The sequence below is a fragment of the Gadus morhua genome, chromosome 14 (assembly GCF_902167405.1).
Source record: "Gadus morhua chromosome 14, gadMor3.0, whole genome shotgun sequence".
NCBI lineage: Eukaryota > Metazoa > Chordata > Actinopteri > Gadiformes > Gadidae > Gadus > Gadus morhua.
Genome location: NC_044061.1, coordinates 1760628 through 1774522, shown reverse-complemented (window position 1 = coordinate 1774522; position 13895 = coordinate 1760628). Strand labels below are relative to the sequence as shown.

The 13895-nt window shown below is 50.9% G+C and overlaps 1 protein-coding gene across 1 annotated transcript; it reads left to right on the top strand.

Annotated features, from left to right (window-relative positions):
- The first annotated feature begins 11157 nt into the window (after positions 1-11157).
- On the top strand, positions 11158-12465 carry LOC115558884 (tripartite motif-containing protein 35-like). Its single transcript, XM_030377416.1, has one exon. The coding sequence runs from the start codon at positions 11158-11160 to the stop codon at positions 12463-12465; it is 1308 nt and encodes a 435-aa protein (XP_030233276.1).
- Positions 12466-13895: the final 1430 nt, after the last annotated feature.

Below are 13895 nucleotides of genomic sequence, written 5' to 3'. Positions count from 1 at the left end.
TTAGGTCTGACATATCCTTTTGCTGGGTTCCGGGACACGCTGGTGTTCGGGGGAAAGAGCAGGTGGATCAGATTGCAAAAAAGAGTTTGAGTAGAGAGGTAGATGTTCATATATCCTGGGGGTGAGTGGAACTGAGAGAAATAATTAAAGAAGGCTTAACGAAGGAATGGCAGAGAGGGTGGGAAAAAGAAAGCAGGGGTAGACACTATTTCACTTTACAATCTCAAGTAAAAAAAAGATGTACCTGCACTTTTCAGTCAGACTCAGACTCAGACTCAGACTCAGACTCAGTCAGTCAAACACAGACTCAGTTAAACTGTGTAGATTGAGGCTGGGTCACTGTGGGCTAAATCACTTATTTATTGTAGGAAAACATGAATGGTTTATGTGGATGTGGGAGTTCTGAGACAGTAAAACATGTTTTTCCTGGAGTTTAGAAAATATAGGACAGAAAGACATGCACTATTTGGTAGGCTGTTGGTCTTGGGACTTGGAGGTCAGGCTTTTTCAGTTTGTTCCCTGTTTGGGCACTGTGATAATCATAAACTGATCTCTAGGGCAGTTCTGCAGTTCCTGCATAGAACAGCACTATATGGAAAAATGTAGTTAGTCATTGGACCTGTGGAGGGCAGTAATACGCTGGACAGCGTCCAAACTGCCGGAAACTGAAGAAGAAGAAGAAGAAGAAGAAGAAGAAGAAGAAGAAGAAGAAGAAGAAGACTTGTATACCTCCGACCCTCCCAGTGAATGATGTCAGTGAAGGTGGAGCGGTTCTCCAGCCCCGGGAAGGGGAACGGGCTGCGGGCGCTGAGCGGGGTCCCAACGGCTCGCCGCTCGCCGCCTGCGACACCAACACCCTGACCGGCTGCTTCACACGGTGTATCCGTCTCTTTCTCCCCACGACAGCCTCGCTTGTAAAGAAAATGGAGAAAGATTTCGGGAGAGAGAGCGCGGGGCGCTAGGGGAAGCAGCTCGGTGTGCAGCTGCTCTGGATGCCTTTGGATTACATCAGATTAGCACAGAAAACAAGAGGCAGCGAGAGGGAGAGAGGGAGAGAGGGTGAGGAGGAGACACGCACTTCACACATCACACATGTTTCCACTGCTTGCTTTCTTTCTTTCATTCAACGTTACCAACATCTTGGGAGCAGCACCTTCCATGAACTGCAAGGAAAGTACCTGAGGCAGCTCCTTGGAATCCTCCCAGACTGTGACTGCATCCACTTTGTTGGTGATCGATATGATGTCTCCCCTGCTGAAAGTCTGAAAGGTGAGGAACGAGAGAAGAGGATGAAGACCTGCCCCAACAAAATGAAGGAGTACAAGCCACATGATACTCTCCCTATACCTGAATGGAAAGGCTTCATTCACAATCCACTGAATAAAGCTAATCTGTTGAACTACATGGGGGAAGCATGGGCAACTCAGAACAAGTCACTTCCTGCAGGATGCACACTTATTCTTGGTGGAATCTTTTGTGATCCTGGTCGCACCGTCCTCTTGTCAGCGGATTGTCAGGTTGAGCTTCCAGAACTTTCCTGTGAGAAACATGAGGAGGCAGATACCAGGATGTTTGCTCACATTGCATACTCAGTACAAATTCTTCACCACAAACGGGCTGTAGTGGTTGCGACAGACACAGATGTGATCATGATGTGCATGTACTACATCACACACATGGATGGGCTGCAGGAAATTTGGGTGAAGACGATGGATATCTTCCTACCTGTTCATGCCATCACAGAAGCTCTGGTGGGGAAGTATGATGTTGCAGCTTCAGATCTTACATCCCTTCTCCTCAGCACCTACATACTTACCGGATGTGACACAGCTATCTGTACAGAAGAGGAAAAAGGCGGGCCTACACAACTGCTATTAAACACCTGACAGACCTTCTGCCGCTGTGCAGGTATGGTGACCCTGAGGAAAGCCTAGATGTTCAGGAAGCTCAACTCAAACACAGCAAATACTGCCGCTGCAAGAAAAGCATGTGTGCCCGAGGATGCTCCTGTGCAAGAGCCAATGTGAAGTGTGGCATTGCATGTCTGCACGGGGAACACAACAGATGTTCAAGGATTGAACTTGCTCTTGAAGACAGGGACATGTAAGAAGGCCGCGTGTGTGCGTGTGTGTGTGAGAGAGAGATAGATGGGGGGGGGGTTCAGTTTTTTCTGCGCTGCTGTATAACCCAGCCTGCCGGTCTTGTTTGCTGTCTCCGCAGGTGGTGAGGCATAAGGTCTGTCCCCAGAGCAGTATCTGCAGTGTGCCACCCTCCTGATTATCCCACCTCACAGGGACCTGCACCTAGTTAATTAAGTTATGTTAAATTATTTTGTTGCGTTAAAGTTGTAATAGTTGTCATCTGAGGCAATAAAATAATGAAAGTCATTTTGCTGTATTATATTTCTTGTGTGACACATTTCCATTTGGGAACAGGCTTATGTTGATGATGTTTAATAATGGGGACAATACCAACCATGATAAATGTCCAGTGTAAATATCCAATATTTCTTTCGGAATTTTAAGAGTAGACTACAATTCTATTGAGGTTCTGAGCCTGTAGATTGCCAACTAGTAGTGAAATCATCACAGATCCATTGATTTTGGTTGGATTTTTATATATTTTTCTGAGGAATGAGTATATTGTTTGAAGAGAAAGGCATATTGACTGATGTCATAACTTGGGGGAATAATTGATTGCCAATGAAGTAAAGATGAAATATTGGAAAAAAGTGAGAAAACGCCAATTTCTTTTGCATTAAATTGATGCAAAAGCATGTAGAAATGTGTTTTAAGAGTTATTTTTTCAGTGGATGTTGTCAGCACATGTGTTCTGTGTATCTGGAATGTATTTATTGACAGCCTACCCAATCCACTGAGGAGTTGAGGGAAAAAAACTTTTTCCCCATTATTCTTATAAAAAAGTATAGGGTGCATACACTGAAATGGCCATATTTCTCTTTCGCAATGTTTCCGGCAGAGCAGACCCTCCAATTATTGGTTCTTAGGGTCAAAGTTAACAGAAAAAACACAAATAAAAAGTATGGCAGACCATATCGGGTCAACCCATTTTTTTTACTTTGGCTCCCCGACTAATCCTTATTTTTTGCGTTTTCGTCCCTGCACACCAGAGGGTTTAGACTTCTTCATTTTGAGAATCAATCTTAGGTATGTCAAGCTTGACGATCATACAGTGTGTAAGCTTTACTTTGACTGTTTCAGCAAGTATAATTAAAGAGTTGCTGAGGAATGGGCTTACTTCCTGTTTGGCGGCTTCCCTGTCAAGTTTGATTGGCTGTCACGGCCAAACGGTTTTGGCAGGGTCTTTGTACCAAGTTTTGTTATGATATGTCAAAGGGCTGCTGAGAAATTAGTATACTTCCTGTTCGGCCTGTTTTTATGTCAAGTTTGATTGGCTGTCACGGCCAAGAATTTGAAAAAGCTGTTCGACGCATTTGTTCAGCTTGGTCTGAAGATCATTCCGGGCAAGTTTCATGAAGATTGGAGAGAATTTGTGGCCTGTGGATATGTACGATTGGTTTTGACAACTTTCAACATGGCGGCCAAATTCTGATGTTTCATAATTTACTAGCTATAAGGGGAGGGCAGATAGTATCAACAGACATTGAAAATGTGTTTGAAATATACTCATGTGAAGAGAGAGGAGTTAAAAAAACATCTTCATTAATTACAGCTTCCCCTAGCTGTCAAAGGTCACCAAATTTAATGAGTTTCCTCATGATGATTTCATGGGTCTAAGTACCAAGTTTGGTTATGATATGTCAAAGGGCTGCTGAGAAATTGGCTTCCTTCCTGTTTGCCCGGCTTCGCGGTCGAATTTGATTGGCTGTCACAGCCAAACGGCTTTGAAAAATGTATTCAATAAGTTTAGTAAATCATGGCCTGAAGATCATCTCTGCCAAGTTTCGAGATGATTGGACAGCATTTGTGATAGGAGATGCATTTAGAAGGTTTTTGACCTAAACCAAGATGGCGTAAACTCCATCATGGCGCAAAACGACGACATAGCGATGCGTTGAACTCGGCTTGTTTCTGAATATTGGATGAATGGGTAAATAATATAAACATAAATGTATGTCCAACTTTAACCTGTTGGTGGCGCTAGAGCTCATGAGCTAGCGACCTCAAATTTGCTGTGAGGGATCATGGGACTGTCCTGAACCTGTGTGCCTAATTTCACATCTTTTTTGTCAATGGCGTTCTATGGGCTGCCATAGACTCCCTTGGGGAGATAATAATGGTAGGAAAATGTAGAATAACAATGGTTGTCTCGCAGCTTCGCTGCTTGACCCCCAAAAACATAGAATAACAATGGTTGTCTCACAGCTTCGCTGCTTGACCCCAAATAATAATAGGAAAACGTTGAATGACAATGGTTGTCTCTTAGCTTCGCTGGTTGACCCTCAAATACAAAACAATACAATAAGATAAATGTAGGCTAGTTGTCACACAAGCTATTTTTGATTTTTGTAACATGGAATTATTTCAGACATTCAGTGCGTACATTTCAAAAAATTTACGCACAGTGCGTTCAGGATTAGGATTGATAGAGCATATATCGGCCTAGGCCTAGTCTATTCATTTCGTCGGCTACTCTGCTGTTGTTCTTGATGGGGAGATATTTTAACGCTTTTTAACCCCATTTTCCTGCGACATTCCTGCGTCTCCCCTTCCTACGGAGCCCATTTCAGCACCGTGTCAGTGGACAGTTACAATCCTACGAACGTCGTGAGTTCAGTGAACAGGCGTTCATGTTAAGAGGAGTTTCGGGAAACGCTCCAAAGAATAATCGTACAAGCGTGGATCCACTGGAAATGGGGCCCTGGACAAGGCGCGGCTGAACTGCGTTGATGGTACGGCTTTAGCCTAAAGGGGAAGTTGGCGTTAGTTCTAACCGGGCTTTATCAATTAAGCACCACTTTCATTAGCGACTTTGATGGAATACCCCTCTGGGTATATTCAGCGAGGTTCGTAGTACACCCCTGGATCACACCATATTGTAGCGACCAGTGTTCGCGGGTTCATTCACTTCCGGGTTCGTGCCGGGGATTCTGGGGGATTCCCGGCGCGCATGTTGTTGTGTTATTGTTGCTGTTATTGTTGTTGTTCTGGGTCCGTTACTAGTTGTTGGGGTTATTAATGATCAGTGGGGTTAATGGGTTGGGATTGTTAATGGGTTGGGATTGTTCATTGTTGTGTGTTGTTCTGTTGTTGTTGCCACCGCCACCGAGAAGGACTTGTGTGTTAGTTAGGTGTGCTGTTCTATGTACGTTCGAATGAGTCAATAAAAGAGGGTGTTCTGTAGTCGAGCGGTGTATGAGGCACAGACCCCTAGTTGACAAAAGCCTGTCTCCCTGTTCTTCCTGGTCGGCGCTACATTAGTGTCAGAAGTGGGATTATGGATAAAGGAACGTTTTCCAACATGACGCATCCAAAGGAGGAAGACTCGGAGGAATGGCTCGGCGCGACGGCGGCGCAATATCGCCACCCAGCGGCCGTTGGCGATGTCGCAGGATCGGTGGCGGTCGCTCGCCACCTGGTGGCCAGGCTGCCCAAGTTTTCTGGAGCGACGCCACTGGAACCTTACCTGGCGCAGTTGAGGATCGCAGCGCGATACTACGGTTGGGGTATGGACGAGTCCGCCGCTCAGCTTGCCCTAGCCTTGGAGGGAACGGCGTTGCAGGTTCTGCTGGACCTGGCCTCAGCAGACCAGCGTGACCTCCATGCCCTGACCCTGGCCTTGGAGAGGCGTTTCGGGCAGCGGAGGGTCGTGAGCCAAAGCCGGGAGTTGCTGACCAGCCGCCGCCGCCGGGAGGGGGAACGTTTGGGGGCCTACGCAGCGGACGTACTGCTCTACGCCCAGCGGGGCTACCCCGACTTCCCTGCTGCGGCTAGGGAGGAACTAGCCCTTCAATCGTTCCTCCGAGGACTTGCCCCGCCGCGGCTGGGACTGCACGTCCGTCTCGCCGGGCCCCCGAACCTCGATATGGCTCTTGAGCTGGCGGAACGGGCGGAAGGGGAGCTGTCCAACCTACAGCCGTCCGGTGCCCCCCAACATCACGTCCGGCAGGCGGACTACGAGCGGGACGAGGACGACGAGGAAGAGTGTTTCCAGGCCTGGACCTCGCCCCAGCGTCCCCGGCAGCGTCCACCACAGCGTCCACCACCCGACGACAGACGTAGGTCCGGAGATGATCGGCGCTGTTTCCGCTGCGATGAGCCAGGCCATCTGGCCCGTGACTGCCCTGCACCGGCACCACGGGTTAGACCACCTCGTCCGGCGGAAAACGGCAGCGGAGCGGCCCAGTGAGGGGACCGCCGCTCCGGATTCCTGCTCCTCTCCACGGTCGGTGCGCTCTGGTTGGCGGCCCGGGCCGCGCCAGGGGCCTTTACCTCCGCTGCGGGATCGACGGCCGACCCTGCACGGCCCTGGTGGACACTGGGTCGACCATCTCCCTGGTGCGTCCGGGCGTTTTTCCGGGCACCACCGGCGCACTCTCGGGGGGGTGGACGGCGACCAGCGTCCGCCTGACGACCGTTACGGGACAGGAGACCGGAATGAGGGGAAGGAAGCGGCTGGCCGTCCGGGTGGGTGACCAGGAGGTGATGCATGAGTTTTGGCTCGCCGACATTCGGGACTCGTGCATCATCGGCCTGGACCTGCTGAGCCGTTGGGGTGCCAGGATGGACATGGCTGGAGCAACCATCACCGTCGGCACGGAGACGGTGGCGCTCCAGTCCGGACGGGGGGAGCATGGGGGCTCTGGCGGCCAGCAGAGTAGTCGCCGGGTTGTGCCCCAGGAGCCTCTGCCTCTGCCCGGCCCCTGCATTCCCCGCGGCCCTGTATCTGCCGCCTTTCCTTCCCCTGAGACCGCCGAGGCCGTCAATGCGCTTTGGCTGCGCAGTGGAGCTGGCCTCGACGTACAGCTGAGGCTGTTACTCGAGGAGTACGGGGACATTTTCGCGGCACGGGATGAGGACTGCAGGCGGACAGGGCTGGTGCAGCATGACATCGACACCGGCTCTCGTCCAGTCCATGGGCGGCCCTGGCAGTCCTGGTGAAGAAGAAGGACGGTAGCTGGAGGTTCTGCGTGGACTACCGGCGCCTCAACGAGGTCACCCGGAAGGACTCGTATCCGCTTCCACGGATCGACGACGCCCTGGACTACATCGGGGGGTCTAGCTGGTTCAGCTCCCTGGACCTCCGCAGCGGCTACTGGCAGGTGGAGTTGGCACCCGAGGCCAGACCCAAGACTGCGTTCACCATTGGACAGGGACTGTGGCAGTTCCGTGTCATGCCGTTCGGACTATGCAACGCGCCGGCGACGTTCGAGCGGATGATGGAGAGGGTGCTGGCGAGCATCCCCCGGAGTCGTTGTGTCGTGTACCTGGACGATTTGTTGGTGCACGCCCGCGACTTTGGGGGAGCGCTGGCGAACCTGCGGGAGGTTCTTGGGGCCATCCGCCGGGCCGGGTTGCGGCTGAACCCTGCCAAGTGTTCCCTGCTGGCCAGGGAAACGCTGTTCTTGGGGCACGTGGTGAACGAGCATGGCGTAGCCACTAACCCGGCCAAGGCAGCTGCAGTCCGGGACTGGCCGACCCCCACCAACGCCGGTGAACTGCAGAGTTTTCTGGGCCTGGCGGGGTACTACCGCCGGTTCGTCCAAGACTTTGCCACGGTCGCTAGCCCCCTCCACCGCTTAACCGAGGCAGGCCGGCCGTACGTCTGGGACGATGCCTGCGCCACGGCCTTCTCCCGACTCCAAGCGGTGCTCACCGAGGCCCCGGTCCTGGCGTACCCCGACGCTGGTCGCCCTTTCGTCCTCGACACCGATGTCAGTAACGTGGGGGTCGGTGCGGTCCTCTCCCAGGGGGTGGGGGAGGAGGAACGTCCCATCGCCTACTTCAGCCGCACTCTCAGTCGGGGGGAGCGCAATTACTGCGTGACCCGACGGGAGCTGTTGGCTGTGGTCCTGGCCGTGCGGCATTTCAGGCCGTACCTACATGGGAAGCGTTTCCTGGTCCGCACCGACCATGCGTCCCTCACGTGGCTCCTCAGTTTTAAGAACCCTGAGGGGCCAGGTGGCTCGATGGCTGGAGATTCTGCAGGAATACGACTTCGAGATCCAGCATCGGGCGGGGCGTATCCACAACAACGCAGACGCACTCTCCCGGCGGCCCTGTGCGGTCCTGGAGTGTCGCTACTGCCTGCGACAGGAGGAGCGGGTCCACGAGTCTCCGATAGTGGCGGCTCTCCAGACCACCGAGGCTGACCAGACCATCGGTGAGGCGGAGGGCTGGCTCCTGCTGACGGCGAGTCAGTTGGAGCAGCAGCAGCGGGCCGACGAGACCCTGGCGTTGGTGAGGGACTGGCTGGAGGGGGGGCAGCGCCCCAGCTGGCCGGAGGTGAAGGCCTACCACTCCCAGTGGGGATGCTTCCGGCTCCACAACGGGGTGGTCCACCGCAGCTGGTAGGACCCTAGGGGTAAGAAAAACATTCTGCAGCTCTTGGTGCCCCGTGCGCTTCGTCCCCAGGTGCTGCAGCTGGTCCACGGCTCGGTGGGAGCGGGGCACTACGGGAACGCCAAGACCCTGCATCGCCTGCGGGGGCGGTTCTACTGGCCGGGCTGTCGACGGGACGTGGAGTTGCATGTCCACTGCTGCGACACCTGTACGGCGCAGAAAGGGCCTGCCCAGCGTTCCCTTGCCCCGCTCCAGCAGTACCTGGTGGGAGCACCGATGGAACGGGTGGGGGTCGACGTCCTGGGGCCGTTTCCAGTCACCGACTCCGGCAACCGCTACGTCCTCGTGGCCATGGACTACTTCACCAAATGGCCCGAGCGTATGCGGTGCCGGATCAGAGCGCTGCCACCACCGCGGAGAGGCTGGTGGAGGAGATGTTTGCCCGTTTCGGGGTCCCTGCTGAGCTCCACAGCGACCAGGGGCGGAACTTTGAGGCCCAGGTCTTCGGGGAGGTCTGCCGGCGGCTGGGGGTGCGCAAGACCAGGACGACGCCGCTCCATCCCCAGAGTGACGGGTTGGTGGAGCGGTTTAACCGCACCCTGGCCACCCAGCTCGCCATCCTCACCAGCCAGCACCAGCGGGACTGGGACCGCCACCTGCCCTTGGTCCTGTGGTCCTATCGGACGGCAGTGCAGGAGTCCAGCCACTGCACACCGGCTGCCCTCATGTTCGGGCGGGAGCTCTGGACACCGGTGGACTTGGTGTTCGGGTCTCCGCCCGAGCCTGAGATCGCTGGGGGTGCGGCTATGGACTATTTCCGCAGGCTGAGGGATCGCCTGCTGGTGGTCCACGACTACACCCGCCAGGCTCAGGCTGCCTCAGGGGTGAGGCAGAAGAGGGGCTATGACACTCGCTGCCGGGGACGAGCGTTCACACCTGGGGACAGGGTGTGGGTGTACTGTCCCGTCAGAAAGAGGGGGGTCTGCCCTAAGCTGCGGAGCCACTGGCAGGGACCGGGGGAAATCCTCGACAGGGTGTCCGAGGTGGTGTACCGGCTGCGGATGCCGGGCGCCCGGGGGTGTGTGGTAGTGTTGCACCAGGACAGACTCTCGCCGTACCTCCCCCTCGCCCCGGTTGTTACTGATGAGGGAACTCCTCGTGGTTCCCCTGCCGGCTCCCCTGTCCCTGCCGGCTCCCCGGATGGGGCCGTTGGCCCTGCGGCTGTCGCCCCTCAGCGGCCGAACCGGCGGCGCCGGGCCCCTGAAAACTTTAAGGACTATGTGTCGGGTGATGGGGTCGTCGGGGACGACTGACCCCTCAGATGGGAGCTGTGTAGCGACCAGTGTTCGCGGGTTCATTCACTTCCGGGTTCGTGCCGGGGATTCTGGGGGATTCCCGGCGCGCATGTTGTTGTGTTATTGTTGCTGTTATTGTTGTTGTTCTGGGTCCGTTACTAGTTGTTGGGGTTATTAATGATCAGTGGGGTTAATGGGTTGGGATTGTTCATTGTTGTGTGTTGTTCTGTTGTTGTTGCCACCGCCACCGAGAAGGACTTGTGTGTTAGTTAGGTGTGCTGTTCTATGTACGTGCGAATGAGTCAATAAAAGAGGGTGTTCTGTAGTCGAGCGGTGTATGAGGCACAGACCCCTAGTTGACAAAAGCCTGTCTCCCTGTTCTTCCTGGTCGGCGCTACAATATGCTCCGAGATCGTACACAAAAACAAATGGTCTACCAACCACTCAAAACCAAAATAAATAGTATTCCAACCAATCACCAACAAGGGATGGGTTTTGTGGGGTTTTGAGCTGTGTTCATGATAGTTTTTACTGGATGCACCAAACACGGAAGGGAAGGGCGAGCTGGCTCTGTTTGTTTTGGAAATACCGACAGAAGTGACGTCACCCAACATCGCTGATGCTACCTGATAAACCTGTAACAGAGAATTCGGGCTATTCAAATCCTTTACTTATGAACGTGTGATCAGAGTACAACTGATCGTATTAGGTACTAGGTTGAAGAGGATTAACTTGAAGGGAGTGTTCAAAGGACCAGAGGGATATTTTGCGGTGAGCAGAACTGTTTTGTCAGTGGACCGATGATCCACACATGATTGAGCAAAGTGAGTAAAGTTACGTCATTGGTATTATTTATAGTCTCATATTCAGGACAAGCAAATGTGCATTCAGTTTAGATAAAGTTAAAGATGACTGTGTAAACACATTACATACTAACTTTAGTACTCTGGGATATTTGAACACAGAACGCGTATTACAAGAAAACTAGTATTCTGGGATACATTTACACAGAATGCATATTACAAGATGACTTTAGTATTCTGGGAAATATTACCATGTAAAATAACATATTAAGTTGCCAATGATGGATAGTATTCGTTAGAGATGATTGTAACGCAAAGGCCAATGCAAACTGTTCTAACATTAATGAGGAAACAAATGTATTTAATACAAACCTATCTTTATTGTTTGGGGAGATATTGTTGTCGGGTTATGCTGATAAATGTTTATCTTTCCTAGACCTCCTGAATCTGTTGGGTACAGACCACCTCTGGAGTTTATTAACAAAGAGTTCAGAACTACGGACTGGTTGTCCGTGTTGCACGATTCATTCACAGCAGCAGGGCTGCTTTGGAAAGAGACTTTAGTCCTCCACTAAAATGGCAGAGAAAATCCCTCAGCTCAAGAATTTCCTGACTTGCAGCGTGTGCACTGAGATCTTCAGGGACCCGGTGTCTCTAGGCTGTCACCACAGCTTCTGTTACAGATGTCTCCAGGACTTCTGGGCCCAAGCTAAGAACAAGAACTGTCCCGTCTGCAAGAGGAAATCCTCAAATGATGCAGTCGTTAACTTTTCCATCAAGGAGCTCGCTGACTCCTACTCTGGAAGACAGAGGTCTGACCCCTCTGATGAGGCCCAGGTGGACAAAAGGGGGAGACACCACGAGCTGAAGCAGCAGCTGAGACCTGACCTCACGGCTCTACAGGCCAGGAGGAGGAGACACCAGGAGCTGGAGGAGGCGTATGAGGCCATGGTTCCTCACCTCAAGGTACAGCGGGTGAAGACCGAGAGGCGGATCAGAGCAGAGTTTGAACAGCTTCACCGGTTCCTGAGAGAGGAAGAGGAGGCCAGAGTGGCGGCCCTGAGAGAGGAAGAGGAGCAGAAGAGGAAGAGGATCCTCCTGGAGAGGAAGACCCTTCAGGAGCAGATCCGGTCTCTCTCAGAGGGTCTCTCGGCTGTAGAAGCAGACCTGCAGAAGGACGGCCTGTCGTTCCTCAGCGCTTCCACGCGCTCCCGGACCAGCGCCAGAGCCCTGCTCTCCGGTTCTGATCCCCAGCTGCTTCCTGGAGCGCTGCTGGACGAGGCCAAACACCTGGGAAACCTGGCCCACAGAGTCTGGGAGAAGATGGGGCGGAGGACCACCTTCAGCCCCGTTACTCTGGACCCAAACACTGCATCACGCCGGCTCTCTCTGTCTGATGATCTGACCAGTGTGGGACGTAGAGATGTTATCCAGAAGGTTCCTAACAACCCAGAGAGGTTCACTATGTACCGTGAGGTTCTGGGCTCTGAGGGCTTCAGCTCAGGGGAACACTGCTGGGAGGTGGAGGTGGGAGACCTTCCTATCTGGAGAATAGGTGTTGCTAAAGAGTCAGTGGAGAGGAATGGAAAGCGTACTGCTTCACCAGATAATGGAATCTGGTGTTTACTCCACCGCAGTGGAGAGTACACTCAGGGTACTGGTAAAACCCTGACATTGAAGCGGACTCCAGAGAGGATCAGAGTCCAGCTGGACTATGATGGAGGGGAGGTGTCCTTCTACGACCCTGAAGACATGACTCTCATCTACACCCATCAACACACTTTCACTGACAACATCTTCCCTTATTTTGGTGTTGGAGCAGCAGGTGAAGCCCGGACCAAAGATGTTAGAGTGTGTGGTGTCTCCTCACGCACTCAGCTCTAGATGACCTGCTTCCTGCGTGTGTGTGTGTGTGTGTGTGTGTGTGTGTGTGTGTGTGTGTGTGTGTGTGTGTGTGTGTGTGTGTGTGTGTGTGTGTGTGTGTGTGTGTGTGTGTGTGTGTGTGTGTGTGTGCGTGATGTCATTTAACTTTTTCCATTCAGTTTGAGTCTAGTATGTAGAAACATAGAATCATATATGTAAATATCATATATATATATAAGTATAGTATCGTGTATATATGTATCTATATTTGTGTATATATATATATATATATATTCTTTCTTTTCATGTTTATTTTGAATATGTAGACAAAACAAAAACAACTAATTTTGCCAATTACAACAATAAAGCCATTCAAGAATGAATAACAAAAACAAAAATAATAATAGTAATAGTATAAATAAAAAGCAAAAAGAAACAAGAAATAAAATTAAACATTAATGTAAACATATCCGAAAAGGAGTGAGAAGAAGTAAAAACTTGTACTCCCACCCCTCTTATTACTTACTCTTTATGTTTATTAATAATAATAATAATAATAATAAATGAATATAAAAATGTTATGTTGTACTTACATATACACATGTATGTATGTACATAATATATATATCTACAACATACATTTAACAAGTAACAGTATGAATGTGACACAACAGCGTGTATACACAGTATACCTATACATATATACACAAACCTACTGACTCTTAGTGCAGTTCACTATATCCTGTGAACACTCAATTTTGTACATTCTTTTAAAAACATTGATGCTTGGATATTCCTTATGTACTTCGCTCAGATTGTTCCACAACTTGACACCTGTGAGAAATGCGAAAACTTTTCATGGTGGAATTTCTCATCTGAATTTTGAAATTGAGTTCTCTCCTCAAATTATGCCCCCCCCTCACGTTCACTAAACAAGTTTTGAATGTTCAATGGTAACAAATGGTACCTAGCCCTGTACATAGTTATTGCTGTTTGATATGAGACGATGTCTGTGAATTTTAATTATTTAGACTGTAGAAATAGTGGATTGGTATGTTCCAGATAGCCGACCCTGTGAATGATCCTTACCGCTCTTTTTTGTAAAATGATTAGTGACTGTAATGAACTTTTGTAATTGTTACCCCAGACTTCAGTACAGTAGTTTAAATATGGCAAGAGTAAAGAACAGTAGAGAGTGTGAAGTGACTTATGATCCAGAACCTGCTTTGCTTTATTTATGACTGCTAAACTTCTTGCTACTTTGTATTTTACATGTGTAATATGTGGTTTCCAGCTGAGCTTGTCGTCAATTGTTACACCCAGAAATTTGATTTCATGCACTTGTTCAATAGCCACCCCATCAATTTCTATCTTTAACTGTGTGTTTAACCTGAACCTTCCAAAGAACATACACTTGGTCTTGCTCACATTTAAAGATAATTTGTTCCAGT

What these genes read in the sequence shown, in the direction of transcription:
- LOC115558884 (XM_030377416.1), top strand. Translation starts at nt 11,158, where the DNA reads ATGGCAGAGAAAATCCCTCAGCTCAAGAATTTCCTGACTTGCAGCGTG.